Below are 19,622 nucleotides of genomic sequence, written 5' to 3'. Positions count from 1 at the left end.
TTAGAGATGAGGAGTCTTGAGGCACAAAGAAGTCAAATAATTACCCAGGGTCACATGACTAGAGCCAGGATTTACGGCAAAATTGTATCATTCCCTTTTTAGAGAAGAGACAACTAGGCGTGGAAAAGCTAAATAACTTTGCTGAGGTAAGCTACCTAGTAAGAGACTTAGCCTGGAAGATCTTTAAAGGTAGTAGGGGAAAAGATAAGTACAAGGTGATAAATCCTATGAGAGTATCCACAGGGTTCTGTGGTGGTATAGAGGAAAGGCATCAAAATAAGACTAGGGATCAGAGTTAAAATTATAGGAATTTGTTTTCTGTAGGAAGCAAGATACCTCTCCTGACAATAAGGAAAAAGGATGGGTGTTGATGCTAATACATGTGTGGGTTAGTAAGGGACACAGTTGAGGGAGTTCCTGCCCAGTGGTAATTTTTTTTCAAGTTTTCACTCAAGTAGGAGGCAAAGTCTTCTAACAGTGAGGAGGGGAAGATAAAATACTATGTTTGAGGAGACAGTATACATTTTGAAATAGCTTCTGATGGAAATGGGAATGGGAGATGATTAGAGACAGAAGTTTTGAAGGCCCAGATGGGGTTAGGGAGCATGGATATGTAATGTTACTAATATGCAAAGGTCAGATAAGGTCAGATAATAGGTCAGATAAGAATACAAGAGCATGATTGAACTGATGGACCAGGGAGTCTAGATAGAAAGGGGAAGTAGGTGAAGACAGAAGAGGGCAGACTGGGAACATACACAGCTGAGGTTTGGAATGCTTTGGTGATTGTCAAGACCTGTAGTGGGGTTAAAAGCTGGAATAATAGGAAATTGTTGCATTGGAGTTTAAGGTTCAGGAGTCGATGGTTCAGTGTGATGACAAGATTCAGAGTGACCATGGCGAGAGAGTTGTTGAAGTAGAGTGAGGGAATGAAGGTTATTGGAATTGACATTTTCTGTTTCCTTATGGATTTGTTGTTGTTGCTGCCCGTCTATCGATTATGTTGAAAATCTCCCACTGTGATGGCAGGTTTGTCAGTTTTTCTTTAAAGTTCTGTCAGTTTTTGCTTTATTTATTTTGAATCTGTTATTAGGTGTTTGCCCAATTATAGTTTTCTTATCATTCTGATGAATCAAACCTGTTATCATGGAGTAACTCTTTGGGGTGCCTGGGTGGCTCAGTTGCTTAAGTGTCCGACTCTTGATATGGCTCACATCGTGATATCACTGTCATGAGATTGAGCCCATTGTGCTCTGCTCTGAATGCAAAGCCTGCTTGGGATTCTCTCCCTCCCTCTTTCTCTGCCCACCCCCCCAAATAAATAAACATGGAGTAACTCTTTGTTATTGGAAATGCTTTTTGTTTTAGTCTGTTTTGTAGGAGACTGACATTGCTACTCTGGCTTTATTTTGGATGGTAGTTGCTTGGTATATTTCCATCTTTTGGGGTTTTACTTAATCTTTTTTTCTTTTTTTGTCCTCATGTCTTAGATGCCTCTTTTGAATAGTATGTAACTAGATTTTATTTTTAAATCCTGTTTGATGATTTTTGTCTTTAACCTAGACAATTATTTACCTGTGTAGTGATTATTGATATACTAGGAATAAATTCAAAGATCTTATTTGAAACTTTCTAAATGATTGGCTTTTTTCTGCCTTTTTCCCCCCTCTTTCTCTGTTATTTTCGATTGATTGTGGTTTTCCCCCTATTCTTGTTTGGAAGTTAGTTATACATTCTGTGTGTGTTCTTTTAGGTGTTATTGTATCTATTTTAACATGCATATTTATTGTAAAAATGTACAACAATGTCACTCTTCCTACTGTTTTTCTTCTGGAAAATATAGTTATTTTTCATAGAATATGTTATTTATGTTAGCATGTAATGGGCATATTATTTTTTAATGAATTAATAAACATTTCAATTTTTCTCAGTTTTAATTTCTAATATGATTTTTCATAGAGGCTAAAGGTAACCAGTATCTTTACCCTCATCTTAAATGAAGCAAGGTCCTAAGAACGCTTTACCTCTGATCAAAGCCTTTCCAGATTATATGCTATTGTCTTGTTTTAGTTCTATCTCATTCTTCTCCACCCTTCTCCACACGCACATGAAGTTGACATCATTATTATCTTCACAGTTGATGTTTGTTTAGATTTGCCCACTTATTTACCAATATCTTTGCTTACCATTTGTTTTTGCATCTCAGACCTTCAATCTGAGATCAATTTCCTTTAGAATATTCTTTCAGTGAGAATCTTTTGATAGTAAACTGTTGTTGTCTGAAAATGTCTTAGAGTGCCCTGTTCTAGGGTGACAGTTAAATTCTCTCAGGACATTGAAAATATTATTTCACTGGCTCTTTCTTTCCCTTGTTGTTGACTCTGTTTAATTGTAATCTGTCATTTCTTCTTTTCTCTCTGGGTACTTTTTAAGAACAGCTTTATTGAGATATAAGTCACATATCATACAGTCTACCTCCTCAAGGTATACAATTCACTGGTTTTTAGTATGTTCACAGATACGTGCAACCATGAGAATAGTCAATTTTAGGACATTTTCATCACCCCCCAAACCCCATACCCTTTATCTATCATTCCCCCATCTTTCTATTTAGGGGTTCCTAAACAACTCCTAATTTATTTTCTGACTTTAAATATTTGCCTGTTTTTTAATTTAATTCCAAGTTAGTTAACGTACATTGTAATCTTGGCTTCAGGAGTAGAGCCCAGTGACTCATCACTTACATGTAACACCCAGTGCTCATCCCAACAAGTGCCCTCCTTAATGCCCATCACCCATTTAGCCCATACCCCAATGTCTCCAGCAACCCTCAGTTCTCTGTACTTAAGAGTCTCTTATGGTTTGTATCCCTCTCTGTTTTTATCTTATTTTTCCTTCCCTTCCCCTATGTTATCTGTTGTGTTTCTCAAATTCTACACATGAGTGAAATCATGATACCTTTCTCTGACTGACTTATTTCACTTAACATAATACTCTCTAACTCTATCCATGTTGTTGCGAATGGCAAGATTTCATTCTTTTTCATCACTGAGTAGATTTGCCTATTTCTAATCTATTTTCTGTCTTCAGAGACTTGCCTATTCTGGACATTTCATATAAATGGAATCATATGTAGTCTTTTATGACTGGCATCTTTTACTTAGCATAATGTTTTCAAGGTTCATCCATGTTGTATCATATATCAGTACTTCATTTTTTTAACCTGTTATATTTTTTTCCATAACATAAAATTTACCACTTTAACTATTTTTAAGTGTATAGTTCATTGGCATTAATTGCATCACTACTATCTGTTTCCAAAATGTTTTCATTGCCCTAACAGAAACTCTACTCGTTACACAGTAACTCTCCATTCCTCCTTCCCCCAGCACCTGGTAACCTCTAATCTACTTTCTGCCTCTATGAATTTGCTTATTCTATACACCTTATATAAGTAGAATCATACAATTTTTGTCGTTTTGTGTCTGGCTTCTTTCACTTAGCATAATGTCTTCAAGTTTCATCCAGGTTATAGCATGTATCAGATTTTCATTCATGTTTATGACTGAATAATTTTCCATTGTGTGTATATACCACATTTTGTTTGTTCACAAGTTGATGGACTCTTGGGTTGGTTCTCTTTTGGCTACCATGAATAATGCTGCAGTCACCATTGGCATACAAGTAAGTGTTCAAGTCCCTGCTTTCAATTCTGTTGGATATATACCTGGCAGTGGAATTGCTGTGTTGTATGTTAATTCTATGTTTAGAATTTTGAGGAATCACCAAGCTGTTTGGACCATTTACTAGCAGTGTATGAGGGTACCAATTTCATCATGTCCTCACCAACTTAATTTGTCTGACTTTTTGACTTCAGCCATCCTACTGGATGTAAAGTGGTATTTAGTTGTGGTTTTGATTTGTTTCTCTAATGATTAGTGATGTTGAACATCTTTTCATGTGCTTATTGGCTATGTATATATCTTTTTTAGAGAAATGTCTATTCAGATCCTTTGCCCATTTTTTTAATTGGGTATCTTTTTATTACTGGGTTGTAAGTGTTCTTTGTATATTTTAGGTACAAGTCCCTTATCAGATATGTTTTTTTCTGGGAAGTACAAGCTGGAACCACTTAAAATTATTCACTTGAGGTTTTCCAGGTCATATCACTAGTGTAAATTCAAACTGTAGACCTATATATGACTGGCTTGTGGTTACATATTCTTTGGAATGGCTTTATTTTCCTTTCACCCATCTCCAAGGCCAGGACAGGCAAGTTTACTTGCCGTCCTCTTCAGCACAGTGGGATTTGTTTTTATTTCATATCTGGGTGCTTAGGGTATGGTTCTTGAGGTTCATAGTTTTCTTTCTTTTTAAAATTTTTTATAATGTTTATTTTTGAGAGAGAATGAATGAGCAGGGAAGGGGCAGGGAGATAGGGAGACAGAGGATCTGAAGTGGGCTCCATGCTGACAGCTGACAGCAGACAGCCCGATGTGGGGCTCAAACTCATGAACAGCGAGATCATGACCGAAGCTGAAGTCAGACGCTCAACCGATTGAGCCACCCAGGTGCCCTGAGGTTTCTAGTTTTCTAATAGATCCTTTGTATATTCCACACATTGGATGGTTTCTAGTTTTCTAATAGATCCCTTGTATATTCCACACATTGGGTGGGTCCTAAGCTTTATCACCTGCCTACCCATCTCCTACCTCCCTTTGTAGCTATTAAAGCTGTAAGTTCAAGATTTTTAAGGTTTGGCAGAAATCTTGGGGTGAGAACTTGTTCAATATTCAGTGTTCTCTCTTTCACTTTGTTTTTGGGAGCTGCAGTTCTTTGCTTTCATGGCAGCTCAGAAATGTACTTAAACAGCTGGATACAATGTAAAACAACGTTTCTGAATTGGCATGAAAGCAGGCAGGGTCAATCAAGGTATCTAATATACAGTAGTTCTATAAATGGTGATCAGGTCATTGGAATTCAGAAGTCAATAAGTTGTAAGGACAAGGTGATTTGTTGATAGAGACATTAAATCTTCTGACATGCAGTTGGGATTAGGGTTATAGTAGAAGACTGAGTCAGACGTGTAAGTCCTCAGTGAACTTTTGGAAGTCACTAAGAGGTTAGTAGTGAGCAGATAGAGTATAGGTAAGTTGGAGGTACTGAAGTTGGGTGGATTAAGTGTCAAAGGAAGTCTTTTTCTATGCAAGAATGAAAGTGAAGTACCTTGAATAACAAGAGTAACTAATGTTCATCCCTTTGTTTGTCCTGTGGTACACAGGAGTGGATGAATGGTAAGTAGTATGTGATCGACTCTCCTTTACCTTTGACATCTCTCTTAACTTCATATGGTTTTTGTTCTTAAACTAATCAAAATGCAAAACAAATGAATTCTATGTTTAAGCATACTTTGTTAAGAGTGGGAAATACTAAAGCATGCTTTCCCCTTTCTTGTAATAGCTTAATAGACTGAGTTCTTCCAGGCAGAGACTGAGCATTTTATAACCCAAGTATTTAGTAACACTGTTCATGGCACATAGAATATAAACTTCATAAGAGCAGGCCTTTTTGTCTGTTTTAGTCACTGCTCAATAAATTTTTGTTTCATGAATGAATGAATGAACACAAGATACTCATAAATGTTTGTCAGATCATATACCTGTACTTGAGTGGTTTTCATGATGCTAATGAGTTTCTTGATCAGCTTGGCACGAGGGAGGGGGACCTACTTTTTTTCTTTTTCTTTACCCTTTTTCTGTCTCTTAAAAATATTTATTGAAGTATGATATATGTAGAGAAAATTTCCTGTATCATAATTGATCAGCTCAATTAATTTTCATAAACTGAACATATTTGTGTAAATATCACCCACATCAAGAAACAAGGAACCTAACTTTTAAAAGCATTACTTCAGAAAGTTATTTTCATATAATTTGGTGGGAGCCTGACTCTTTAGTGACTCAGAGGCAGTGCTTACTATTTGCCAGAAAGACATTTGTAAAGTCCTAGATGTATATGAGTTATTCCTTTTTAGATGTGACTGAAAAAGAATGTCAGAGTTCCTATAATGTTGGAGCCCAGAGCAAGTGATTGTGTGACACTCATTCATACCCAGCATGACAAATAGTGTTGCTAATGGTTTATATCCTAGGGATATGAGGTAGTGAGTTTTTTACTCAATGTTACTGTATTTTGTGTAGATTATGTCAGACTTGGTCATAATGTATGTCCTTTCCTTAAGAAAAAACCCTGTATCTAAATTCATGCTTCTTACAAGTATGTGCAGAATGTGAACCCATTTCTAAGTAGAGGACAGGCAATATGGAATGTTGTACTTCAGATTTTAAAGTTTAGATTCATGATTACCAAAATACAAATTTGTTTAAAGAAAATCTTTGCTTTTGTTGCCTTCTCTAATTCCATTACATCACTTTTTTTAAAAAATGTTTATTTTTGAGAGAGAGCATGTGCACAAGCAGGGGAGGGGCAGAGAGAGGGAGAGAGAGTCCTAAGCAGGCTCTGCGCTATCAGCATCGAGCCCCATGTGGGGCTCCATCCCATGAATTGTGGGATCATAACCTGAGCTGAAATCAAGAGTCAGATACCTAACTAACTAAGCCATCCAGGTGCCCCTACTTTTTTGATTTCCTAACATCTACAGCAAGTGTTGGCAAATTTTTTCTTAAAGTGCCAACTAGTAAATATTTAGGTTTAAGGGATATACTGTCTCTGTCACAACTGCTCATTCTACTGATGTAGTGTGAAAGCAGCTATAGACAATACATAAATGACTGTGGCAATGTTCCAATAAAACTTTATTTATAATGACCAGTGGTGGACTGGATTTGACCCACAGGTTATTGTTTACTCGTCCCTGTGATAGATTATTTATTTGTCCAATAAACAGATGTTCTAAATTGAATGATCTCCAATTTATGGAGGCTTTTTCTTTCATGTTTTATTTTGTGGCTATCATTTTCTTTTCTGAAAGAAAAAAAAACGCCACCCTCTGGTCCTAAAGATTTTCTCCTAGGGGCGCCTGGATGGCTCAGTCAGTTAAGCATCCGACTTCAGCCCAGGTCATGATCTCACAGTTTGTGGGTTCGAGCCCCACATCGGGTTCTGTGCTGATGGCTCAGAGCCTGGAGCCTGCTTCAGATTTTGTGTCTCCTTCTCTCTCTGCCCCTCCCCCGTTCATGCTCTCTCTCCTTCAAAAAGAAACGTTAAAAAAAATAGATATTCTCCTATGTTTTCTTCTAGAACAGGTAGTGGCAAACTTTTCCTGTAAAGAGCCAGGATAGTAAATATTTTAGGCTCTGTGGACCATAGACCTCTGTCACAACTACTCAGCTCTGCTGTGGTAGCAGGAAAGCAGCTATAGAGAGTTCATATATGAAATGTGTGTAGCTATGTTTTGCTAAAACTTCATTTACAAAACCACATGAACTGCAGTTTGCTGACCCCTAATCTAGAATAAAACCTCAATAAATGGACACTCAAAATGAAATGTTATAAAGGAACCAGTCATTCAGTAACTTAAGTAACAAATCTATTGAATGTGTGCTATTTGCCAAACTGAGAGCTAAATGGTTAATTAAATTATGAAGTATCCACTCATTGCAATATTAATATCATTGAAAATGATTATTTTGAAGACAAAGCAACATGGGAAAATGCTTTTAAGTGGGAAACAAGATAAAAGTTTTAAGTTTGTATCTTAAATATGGACTACTGGAAGGAATGCATGAATTTTTGTTAGGTAGAAGGATCTTTTTTTAAATTTTTTGATATTTATTTTTGAGAGAGAGCAAGAGAGAGAGACAGAGCATGAGCATGGGAGGGGCAGAAGGAGTGAAAGACAGAATCTGAAGCAGGCTCCAGGCACTGAGCTGTCAGCGCAGAGCCTGATGCTGGGCTCGAGCGCACAAGCCATGAGCTCGTGACCTGAGCTGAAGTTGGATGCTTAACTGACTGAGCCACCCAGGTGCCCGTAGAAGGATCTTTTTCTCTTTTTAAATTGTCTGCAGTGTTTCTGTATTCCAAAAGAAACTTAAAAATAGTGTAATGAGATACCAATTAAAGCTATTGGTTTTTACCACTACTATGTAGTATGAAAAAGGGAAGCTTTAAGAGCTATTGTTCAACAAAATTCTGCAGCCTTTTTACTTAATCAGGATAAAATTGACATTTAAGGAAGATACATTGCCACTCTGTTCAAGATATATTGTCATTTCTCTTTTTAAAATTTTATATTTTAACAGTGCCCTTATGTGTGCCATTTGCTATATTTACTTACCAGAAAAGAGAATGGTGAGTATTTTTATTCCAGTTTTACTACATTTATTCTGTGGAATTAACATTTCTTTTTTTTTAATATGAAATTTATGGTCAAGTTTGTTTCCATACAACACCCAGTGCTCCTCCCAACGGGTGCCCTCCTCAATGCCCATCACCCTCCCTTCCCTCCTACCACCCATCAACCCTCAGTTTATTCTCAGTTTTTAAGAGTCTCTTATGGTTTGCCTCCCTCCCTCTCTAACTTTTTTCCCTTTCCCCTCCCCCATGGTCTTCTGTTAAGTTTTTCAGGATCCACATAACAGTGAAAACATATGGTATCTGTCTTTCTCTGTATGACTTATTTCACTTAGCATAACACTCTCTAGTTCCATCCACGTTGCCACAAAAGGCCAGATTTCATTCTTTCTCATGGTCAAGTAGTATTCCATCGTATATATATACCACAACTTCTTTATCCATTCCTCGGTTGATGGACATTTAGGCTCTTTCCATAATTTGGCTATTGTTGAAAGTGCTACCATAAACATTGGGGTACAAGTGTCCCTCTTCAACAGCACTCCTGTATCCCTTGGGTAAATTCCTAGCAGTGTTATTGCTGGGTCATAGGGTATATCTATTTTTAATTTTTTGAGGAATCTCCAGATTGTTTTCCAGAGTAGCTGCACCAGTTTTCATTCCCACCAACAGTGCAAGGGGGTTCCCGTTTTTCCACATCTTCGCCAGCATCTATAGTCTCCTGATTTGTTCATTTTAGCCACTCTGACGAGCGTGAGGTGGTATCTGAGTGTGCTTTTGATTTGTATTTCCCTGATGAGGAGCGACGTTGAGCATCTTTTCATGTGCTTGTTGGTCATCTGGATGTCTTCTCTAGAGAAGTGTCTATTCATGTTTTCTGCCCATTTCTTCACTGGATTATTTGTTTTTCGGGTGTGGAGTTTGGTGAGCTCTTTATAGATTTTGGATACTAGCCCTTTGCCCAATATGTCATTTGCAAATGTCTTTTCTCATTCCGTTGGTTGCCTTTTAGTTTTGTTGGTTGTTTCCTTTGCTGTGCAGAAGCTTTTTATCTTCATGAGGTCCCAATAGTTCATTTTTGCTTTTAATTCCCTTGCCTTTGGGGATGTGTCAAGTAAGAAATTGCTGCTGCTGAGGTCAGAGAGGTTTTTTCCTGCTTTCTCCTCTAGGGTTTTGATGTTTTCCTGTCTCACATTCAGGTCCTTTATCCATTTTGAGTTTATTTTTGTGAGTGGTGCAAGAAACTGGTCTAGTTTCCTCCTTCTGCATGTTGCTGTCCAGTTCTCCCAGCACCATTTGTTAAAGAGACTGTCTTTTTTCCGTTGGATATTCTTTGCTGCTTTGTCAAAGTTGCCCATACTTTTGCGGGTCTAATTCTGGGGTTTCTATTCTATTCCATTCATCTATGTGTCTGTTTTTGTGCCAATACCATGCTGTCTTGATGATTGCCGCTTTGTAGTAGAGGCTAAGGTCTGGGATTGTGATGCCTCCGCTTTGGTCTTCTTCAAAATTACTTTGGCTATTCAGGGTCTTTTGTGGTTCCACACAAATTTTAGGATTGCTTGTTCTAGCTTCAAGAAGAATGCTGGTGCTAGTTGGATTGGGATTGCATTGATGTGTAGATTGCTTTGGGTGGTATTGACATTTTAACAATATTTATTCTTCCAGTCCATGAGCATGGAATGTTTTTCCATTTCTTTATATCTTCTTCAGTTTCCTTCATAAGCTTTCTATGGTTTTCAGCATACAGATCTTTTACATCTTTGGTTAGGTTCATTCCTAGGGATTTTATGCTTCTTGGTGCAATTGTGAATGGGATCAGTTTCTTTATTTGTCTTTCTGTTGTTTCATTATTAGTGTATAAGAATGCAACTGATTTCTATACATTGATTTTGTATCCTGTGACTTTGCTGAATTCATGTGTCAGTTCTAGCAGACTTTTGGTGGAGTCTATCGGGTTTTCAATGTATATTATAATGTCATCTGCAAAAAGCGAAAGCTTGACTTCATCTTTGCCAATTTTGATGCCTTTGATTTCCTTTTGTTGCCTGATTGCAACACTATGTTAAACAATAGCAGTGGGAGTGGACATCCCTGTCTTGTTCCTGATCTCAGGGGAAAATTTTCAGTTTTTCCCCATTGAGGACGATATTAGCTGTGGGCTTTTCATAAATGGCTTTTATGATGTTTAAGTATGTTTCTTCTATCCCGACTTTCTTGAGGGTTTTTATTAAGAAAGTTTGCTGAATTTTGTCAAATGCTTTTTCTGTATCAATTGACAGGATCATATGGTTCTTAACTTTTCTTTTATTAATGTGATGTATCATATTGATTGCTTTGCGAATGTTGAACCAGCCCTGCAGCCCAGGAATGAATCCCACTTGATCATGGTGAATAATTCTTTTTATATGCTGTTGAATTCAATTGCTAGTATCTTATTGAGAATTTTTGCATCCATATTCATCAGAGATATTGGCCTGTAGTTCTTTTTTGCGGGGTCTCTGTCTGCTTTGGGAATCAAAGGAATGCTGGCTTCATAGAATGAGTCTGGAAGTTTTCCTTCCCTTTCTATCTTTTGCAACAGCTTGAGAAGGATAAGTATTATCTCTGCTTTAAATGTCTGGTAGAATTCCCCTGGGAAGCCATCTGGTCCTGGACTCTTATTTGTTGGGAGATTTTTGATAACTGATTCAATTTCTTCGCTGATTATGGATCTGTTCAAGTTTTCTATTTTTTCCTGTTTGAGTTTTGGAAGTGTGTGGGTGCTTAGGAATTTGTCCATTTTTTCCAGGTTGTCCAGTTTGTTGGCATATAATTTTTCATAGTATTCCCTGATAATTGCATGTATTTGTGAGGGATTGGTTGTAATAAATAAATTTTCTTTTGTGATTTTTATCTATTTGAGTCCTTTCTCTTTTCTTTTTGAGAAGCCTGGGTAGAGGTTTATCAATTTTGCTTATTTTTTCAAAAAACCAACTCCTGGTTTCATTGATCTGCTCTATAGTTTTTTTAGATTCTGTATTGTTTGTTTCTGTTCTGATCTTTATTATTTGTCTTCTGCTGGGTTTGGGGTGTCTTTGCTGTTCTGCTTCTATTTCCTTTAGGAAAACCGTTATCTCTCTATTCTTAATGACAGACTTGTTGGATAAAGGAGTCTTGGCTGCATATTTTTTCTGTTCATCACGTTGAAGATTTCCTGCCATTCCTTTCTGGCCTGCCAAGTTTCAGTAGATAGGTCTGGCACTAGTCTTATGGGTCTCCCTTTGTAAGTTAGGGCCTGTTTGTCCCTAGCTGCTTTCAGAATTTGCTCTTTATCCTTGTATTTTGCCAGTTTCACTATGATATGTCATGCAGAAGATCGATTCAAGTTACGTCTGAACAGAGTTCTCTGTGCCTCTTGGATTTCAATACCTTTTTCCTTCCCCAGATGAGGGAAGTTCTCAGCTATGATTTGTTCAAGTACACCTTCAGCCCCTTTCTCTCTCTCTTCCTCTTCTGGAATTCCTATGATATGGATATTGTTCTGTTTGATTGCATCACTTAGTTCTCTTATTATCCCCTCATACTCCTGGATTTTTTTATCTCTCTTTTTGTCAGCTTCCTCTTTGTCCATAATTTTATCTTCTAATTCACCTATTCTCTCCTCTGCCTCTTCAATCCGTGCTGTGGTCACCTCCATTTTATTTTGCACCTCATTTATAGCATTTTTAGGTCCTCATGACTATTTTTTAGTCCTTTGATCTCTGTAGCAAGATCCTCTATGCTTTATTCAAGCCCAGTGATTAATTTTATGACTATTATTCTAAATTCTTGTTCCGTTATATTGCTTAAATAGTTTTTGATCAATTCGTTAGCTGTCACTACTTCCTGGAGTTTCTTTTGAGGAGAATTCTTCCGTTTTATCATTTAGGTTAGTCCCTACAGTAGGTCCAAACTGCAGAGCACTTCCCTTGTGCTGTCCAGACTAACTTGTGTTGGTGGGTGGGGCTGCAGTCAGACCCGATGTCTGTCCCCAGCCCACCACTGGGGCCACAGTCAGACTGGTGTGTACCTTATCTTCCCCTCTTCCAGGGGCAAAACTCACTGTGGAGTGGTGTTGCCCCTGTGTGGGCTGCTTGCACACTCACAGGCTTGTGGTGCTGCTTCGATGGGATCTGGCCAAGGGCGTATTAGACAGGGTGGATCTGCAAGGTGCTCCGGTGGGAGGGGCAGGCTTAGCTCGCTTTGCTGTCTGTGGTCCCCTTGGGAGGGTCCCTGCAGCACCAGGGGTGGGGGGTGGGGAAATAGGCCTGTGGGAGGGATGGATCCACAGAAGCAAAGCATTGGGTGTTTGCGTGGTGCAAGCAAGTTCAGTGATGAGAACTGGTTCCCTTTGGAATTTCTGCTGGGGGATGGGAGAGGGAAATGGCTCTTGCCAGTACCTTTGTTCCCCTGCTGAGCTCTGTCCCTCCAGGGCTCAACAACTCTCCCTCCTGGTGTCCTCTCGCCCTCCCGCCCTCCGAGAGCAGAGCTGTTTACTTTTAACATTCTAGATGATACGTCCCGCTGGCTGTCAGAACTCATGGAGTCCGGCCCCTCTGCTTTTGCAAGCCAGACTTCGGTGGCTCTGCCTTGCCGGGTGGGCTGCCCCTCCACCGCCCCGGCTTCCTCCCGCCAGTCCCTGTAGCACGCACTGCCTCTCCACCCTTCCTACCCTTTTCTGTGGGCCTCTTGTCTATGCTTGGCTCTGGAGAGTTCGTTCTGCTAGTCTTGCAGTGGTTTTCTGGATTATTTAGGCAGATGTGGGTGGAATCTAAGCAATCAGCAGGAGGTTATCACAGTGTCCTCCTACACCACCATCGTCCTCTCTGTTCGACAGAGTATCTGGAATTAACATTTCTATTGGCCTTTATAAAGTTAACTGGTAGCATTAGTTCAATGACAAGATTTTGTGGGAATTATTTTTTGTGCTTTTATCTAAGAGTGTCTGCTTAATGGTTTAATTGAACAGAGTGTTTATATTTTTGATGTGTTGTACAAAGATGTTTTATGAGCCACGTGGTTTGTTTTTATTCTGAACCTCATGCATTGTACTTTTCTTTATCTTTTCTAGTCAAACCATTTCGTGTGAGAAAACTGCTTGGTCTTCAGGCCAAAATGGTGAGTACGAAAAAGACCTAAAATTGGCCAGTGTATCTGTGCTAGATACTGAGTTGAGCTTTGGGGATATAAATTGAGTGAATCATGATCTTCAGGGAGCTTATTATCTGGTGAGCTTTGAAAACAAAATAAAAAAATCATAAATAGATGAGGGTCAAGGAGGAGTGGTAATTCTTAAGAGAAATTTTAAGAGATTAATAGGATTTAACCAGGCCAAGAAGGAAGAGAAGGGCACTCCTGGAGGTGGGAACAGCATAAGAAAAGACATATATAGATGTTAAACAGCAAGACTGTTTAGGAAACTGTGTTGTTATGGTTGGAAAATAAGTGTTGGAGAGTAGTCAAAAATGACTACTTTATTAAAGTAAAGTAGTAGTTTATTTATTTTTTTGTGGATGTGATCTAGGAAAGCATTCCTTTCTTGACACATAGACTTTAGTATATTCCCTGACCATTATCTCTTATCCTTACAGCTTTCTTGCATTGCTATTTTCACTATACCTGCCTGGTAACAAGTTTGTGAAGTTTTGGGTATAAAACAGTAGGAAGTTGTAGTGCCTATCTTAACTGCTGAAGCCTGCATGACCTACCGAAAGGCATGCAAGTTTAATGAAAAATACAAACAAATGTGCACATACATGCTTCTCCAGTGTGAGGTTTCCCATTAGTACAATTCAATGATTGTTCTTGTTTTTACATTTTTTTTTAATGTTTATTTATTTTTGAGAGAGAAAGAGACAGAGCATGAGCAGGGTAGGGGCAGAGAGAGAGAGAAAGTGGGAGACACAGACTCCAAACAAGCTCCAGGCTCTGAGCTGTTAGTACAGAGCTCAATGCGGGGCTCAAACTCACAAACCGTGAGATCATGACCTGAACTGAAGTCAGATGTTTAACTGACTGAGCCACCCAGGCACCCTTGATTGTTCTTGTTTAATAGCTTCCTGTTTTGGTTGTGTCAGTCCAATGTCTTCTCTTAGCTCTCTGAATATATTAATGATCATGTTTTTGTCCAAGTTGAATTTTATTTTACAGTAATATAAATTGTGAAAAAGTTATAAAGTTTCTTCATGTTAACAGCAAAGCATTTCAATGGAATAAGAAAATTCTTAGCATAAGTAAGATCTTGCTGATTTGGGGGGTGCCTGGGTGACTCAGTCATTTAAACATCCAACCGTTGATTTCAGCTCAGGTCATGATCTCACAGCTTGTGGAATTGAGCCTCAAGTCGGGCTGTGCACTGACAGTATGGAGCCAGCTTGGGATTCTCTCTCTCCCTCTCTCTCTGTCCCTCCCCCCTCGCACTCCCTCTCTTTCTCTCAAGATAAATAAACTTAAAAAAGATCTTGCTGATGTATTAACTGAAACAATAGTGTTATGTTCAGGTTTAAAAAATGGTTTAGTACATGATTGTAAATTTTTTTAAATTTTTTCTAATGTTTACTTTTGAGAGATAGAGACAGAATGTGAGTAGGGGAAGGGCAGAGAGACAGAGAGGGAGACACAGAATCTGAAGCAGGCTCCAGGTTCTGAGCTGTCAGCACAGAGCCCAACATGTGGCTTGAACTCATGGACCATGAGATTGTGACCTGAGCTGAAGTTGGATGCTTAACCGACTGAGCCACCCAGGTGCCCCTGATTGTGTAAAAATTTTAAACCCAGACATTAAATATATGGCTTCATTAATAACATTTTATATAGTACATTATTATTCCATTATCCATGCCCATTTATAAAGATTCATTTATTTTTTATTTTTTTAAATACTTATTTTGAGAGAGAGAGAGAGAGAGAGAAGGAGAGTGAGAACATGCATGCTTGTGAGTGGGAGACGGGGAGAGAAAGGGAGAGAGAATCCCAAGAAAGGGAGAGTGAATATCAAGGCTCCATGCTCAGAGAACCTGAGGCAAGGCTCATTCTCACGACCATGAGATCATGACCTAAACCAATATCAAGAGTCAGATGCTCAACCAACTGAGCCACCTAGGCAGCCATATAAAGAGGCATTTAGAATTGTTTTGATTAGCTGAATTTTGGTGATTTTGGTCAAGTCCAACAATATCAAACCAAGAAATCGTGGCTGTGCTTACATGTAGTACAACGTGTATAGCAGTAACAGGCATAATCTGTGTGTTTGAAAAAATATATTGGATATATGGATTTCTGACACCTGCAAAGGCATGTATCCTCTCTATACCCATTCATAACCTATAACTCCTGATCTGTGAAGGAAACAAAATGCAGAAACTGTCTTTGTGGTGGCAGGCATGATTGGTGGGAAGTGGTGCAGGCATGTTGTTATCATATATACACCAGGCCCTGTTGAGAACAGTCTTTGGAACAGGGGTGGGGAGTTGGTGAGGATGGTTTCTAGGATTGTACCCTCTGCTAGGCGTGAGCCTATGTGACTTTGGCTGTGATTCTTTTCCTGTTTCCAGCTTGGTCTCTTGTTTCCTCAGAGTTCCTTTCTTTAGTTAATTTGGTGCTTCACAGTAGAGGCTGTTCTCAAATGCCTGGAAAACGTTGTTTGTCCATATTTAATAGTAAAGAACTAAAATGGTGATTGGAAACTTTTGCATGTGAGCAGGTATTGTTCATTGCTGGATCTTGATGTTTCACTGGGGAGCCCCAGAGATTGCTGTGTCACTTTTCCCAGAGAGGAATCCTCTTGTTTCCTGCCTAGGGCTTATATTAGTCAGGCTTCTCCATAAGCAGAATCAATAGGATGTGTGTATAGATATGTAGAAAGGTATTTATTATAAGGAATTGGCTTGCATGATTATGAAGCTAGGAAGCCAATAATCTGTAGGGTGGGCCAGCAGGCTGGAGACCCTGGAGAGATGATGTCTCAGTTTTAGTCCAAAGACAGTCTCCTGTAGAACCAGAAAGAGCCGGTGTTACAGGTGAAGTCTGAAGGCAGGCTGCTAAGAATTCTCTCTTGCTTGAGGGAGGCTGGTCTTTTTGTTCTTTATAGGCCTTCAACTGATTGAATGAGGTCCACCCACTTTATGGAGGACAGTCTACTCAAAGTCTACCAATTTAAAATGTTAACCTCCTCTAAAACACCCTCACAGAAACACCCAAAATAATGTTTGACTAAGTATCTGGGCACTCTGGACCAGCCAAGTTGACACATACAGTTAACCATCACAGGTTATCAGCTTGGTTCCTAGCACTCTGGGTTGCAGGCAGTGGAAAGGGGTGAGGAAGGGTCCTGGTACCCTCCCTCAGCTGTGCCTGTTATCTGATTCCAGTTTCATCTTAAGAGAGTAAAACCTTGATGTTTGTTAGTGTGGTGAAGGAATTTGGGGTTCTAATTGCTTCTTACTTAGATTTTCAACCAATCCTCCTGTTTGCTGCCTCTCTTGCACTTCTGCTGCCCCCACTTTTCAGAGGTATCTCGTCCCTCAAATTCCTGAGTCCTTTTGAGAGTTCTAAAACATGAAACTGCTGCTTTTGAGCCTTTTTCTGTTACTACCTTAGATTTTGTTTTCTCTGTTTTGCCAAGTTGGTTACTATTTGTCCATTTTTATTCTAGGTTCCAAAATCTTTTTGGGATGTCTCATTTGCTGTTGTATCCTCTCTTGTTTTCTTTGAACTTGTGCTTTATGCCTTTTTCATTCCTTTACTTTTTAGTGGGGCTTTGGGAGGACCCAGAGTTAAACATCTATTTTCAATATGTCATATTTAACTGGAATTCTTTTTAAAAAAGAAAAGAGTGTTAACTTTTTAACAACAAAGATATGTTTAGTTAACTAGACAGTACGTTCTAAAGGTCTCTCCTCTACTAAATATTTTCTCTATCAAAAAACATTCCAACTCAAAGCAAACTCTTATACTAATTGACAATTAGTACAGAGATCAGAAGATATTTCGGTGTAGATAAATTGGATTATTTTGGTTTTGTTATAACAAATTTAATTTCAAGAAGCTGTTACAAAAATAGGAACACTGTATTTCTAAGCCCCAATTTCTGCCTGTCTTATTTTGTACAATATTTGATTCAACAAAATTGTAATATAACAAAACAATTTGGTTATTTCCTTGGAATTCATTAAAAAAAATTTTTAATATTTTTTTGAAAGAGACAGAGACAGAACATGAGCAGGGGAGGGGCAGAGAGATAGAAGGAGATATAGGATCTGAAGCAGGCTCTAGGCTCTGAGCTGTCAGCACAGAGCCTGATGCGGGGCTTGAACTCACGAACTGTGAGATCATGACCTGAGCCAAAGTCAGACGCTTAGCTGACTGAGCCACTCAGGTGCCCCTTCTTGGAATTCGTTTTAGTAGTATGCTTTCTCTGGATAGCCAGATATATCTACCTGGATAGCCAGGTGTCCAGCAGTAATGACTTCTGTCATTCTAAAATTAATGTTTTTGTTAAGACTTGTTTTAGTCGTATCAAGCTGCTTGACTACTGCGTACCTGTTGTTGGATTTCCTAGTTAATTTTCCAGGAATTATGATAATGTATTAATATTTCCTTGCCCTGTTTTCTTAGCTTCCCTTTTTGTCTTCCCACCTTTCTGTCTAAATCAAGAATGAGTCAACTTTGAGTCCTGAGTATGCTACCAGTGAAAGTAAGCCATGCTAGTAAGTATGACGTAGACCTAAGGCATGGGCATAGAAGACAAGAGAAAATATTAAGGAAAAAGTAAAAAAGAAAAGGTCATAAAAGAAGTCCACAGGCTCATGAGGGTAGTTTTATGATAGTTGACTTAAAATGTCTGATTATTTATTCTTTGATTTTTTTATAGCATCTTCCAATAGCCATATCACATAGTAAAATTAGGGTTGGAATATATGTTTAATCTGTTTATTTTATTGTTACTTTTCTTTCTTATGCCAAAGAATTGAAAATTGAGAACTCTTATTTCATTTCAGGGAATGCAGCCTCACCTCCAGGCTTTGTTATCGCTGTATAAGTTCTTTGCTCCTACTTTGATTTCTGTATCTTTGCCTGCAAGGAAAAAGGTGAGGGATTAAAGAGTGATAAGTCATATTGAGATCGAAATATTTTTATTAAGTTAATTTACAGACTTGAAATGAAATGTTTACAGCATACTGTTTCATTTTTTTCTTAATGTTTATTTATTTTTGAGAGAGAGAAACAGAGTGCAAGCAGGGGAGGGGCAGAGAGAGAGGGAAACACAGAATCCGAAGCAGGCTCCAGGCTTTGAGCTGTCAGCACAGAGCCCGATGTGGGGCTTGAACCAATGAGCTGTGAGATCATGACCTGAGCTGAAGACAGACACTTAACTGACTGAGCCACCCAGGCACCCCCTACAGCATACTGTTTTAAAATCTAGTATTATGCCATTGTTTCTAGGAAGTTTTCTAAGGGATTGGCACTTTGTTTTAATTCTATTTAATGTATAAAATAGATTCTTGATCAGAAAAAAAACCATTTGCATGGCAGAAAAATGTATCATAATTAATACATTTTCAATTAAGAATTTTGTATTTTATATTGCTTCATGTTATGGGTACCTATTTATGTACTTTAATCCAATTTTCTTATAGATTTATTTTAGGAATTCAGAGAATCTGTGGGAGACAGCTCTACTTGCTGTGAGGCAAAGGATTCAGGGACCCCCTCCTGAACCTGTAAAATTAATGTTAGGTCCAGCTAATGTCCATCCTGTAAAAAGAGTAAGTGTCTAAAACTCCAAATGATTTGTGCAGGTTTCTTTTCTTAAAGCCAAACAGTAAACATTCAGATGATTCAAGAGATTATAGAAATTTAAATACATTTTAATTACCTAGAATTCTGTGTGAACCACATTTAGACTTCATTAACTGAACAACTTAACAACTGCTTTTACATTTAGTTTGTAGTCTGTCTAGTCCATTGATAGATTGTTTTACTGTCTTTCTTCTTTAGAAATGGAATTCTTACTCAGTTATACCCATGCTGAATTCTAGTAGCTGCAGTAAAGAATGTGGGAAAAAAGGGATGGCTCTTTCTGATTATCTCCGTAGTAATGGATCCTTTCCACTAGAACAGCTTAAAAGCTTCCCTCAACTCTTAAAGAACATCCATTGCTTAGAGGTATGTGACTGGACCATGTGCTTATCTATATTTTCCATTCAATCTGCAAAGCCTTTATTTTTATTGTGTATTTCCTATCTGATGATTTCCTTGTTGCTATGTTCCTTTTACTCCGTTTCATA

At 38.4% G+C, this 19,622-nt stretch overlaps 1 protein-coding gene across 1 annotated transcript in view; it reads left to right on the top strand.

Annotated features, from left to right (window-relative positions):
- CENPI (centromere protein I) overlaps positions 1–19,622 on the top strand; it is a 78,506-nt gene that overhangs the window by 14,342 nt on the left and 44,542 nt on the right. The window contains exons 6-10 of the mRNA XM_019436060.2: positions 8,262–8,310; positions 13,406–13,452; positions 18,333–18,422; positions 18,972–19,100; positions 19,333–19,500. Of these exons, the coding sequence (XP_019291605.2) occupies positions 8,262–8,310; positions 13,406–13,452; positions 18,333–18,422; positions 18,972–19,100; positions 19,333–19,500 (483 nt within the window). The remainder of the gene's footprint in view (positions 1–8,261; positions 8,311–13,405; positions 13,453–18,332; positions 18,423–18,971; positions 19,101–19,332; positions 19,501–19,622) is intronic.

This window comes from Panthera pardus, unplaced genomic scaffold (assembly GCF_024362965.1).
Source record: "Panthera pardus isolate Hobbes unplaced genomic scaffold, ASM2436296v1 HiC_scaffold_27, whole genome shotgun sequence".
Taxonomy (NCBI): Eukaryota; Metazoa; Chordata; class Mammalia; order Carnivora; family Felidae; genus Panthera; species Panthera pardus.
This window is presented reverse-complemented; position numbering and strand designations above follow the sequence as displayed.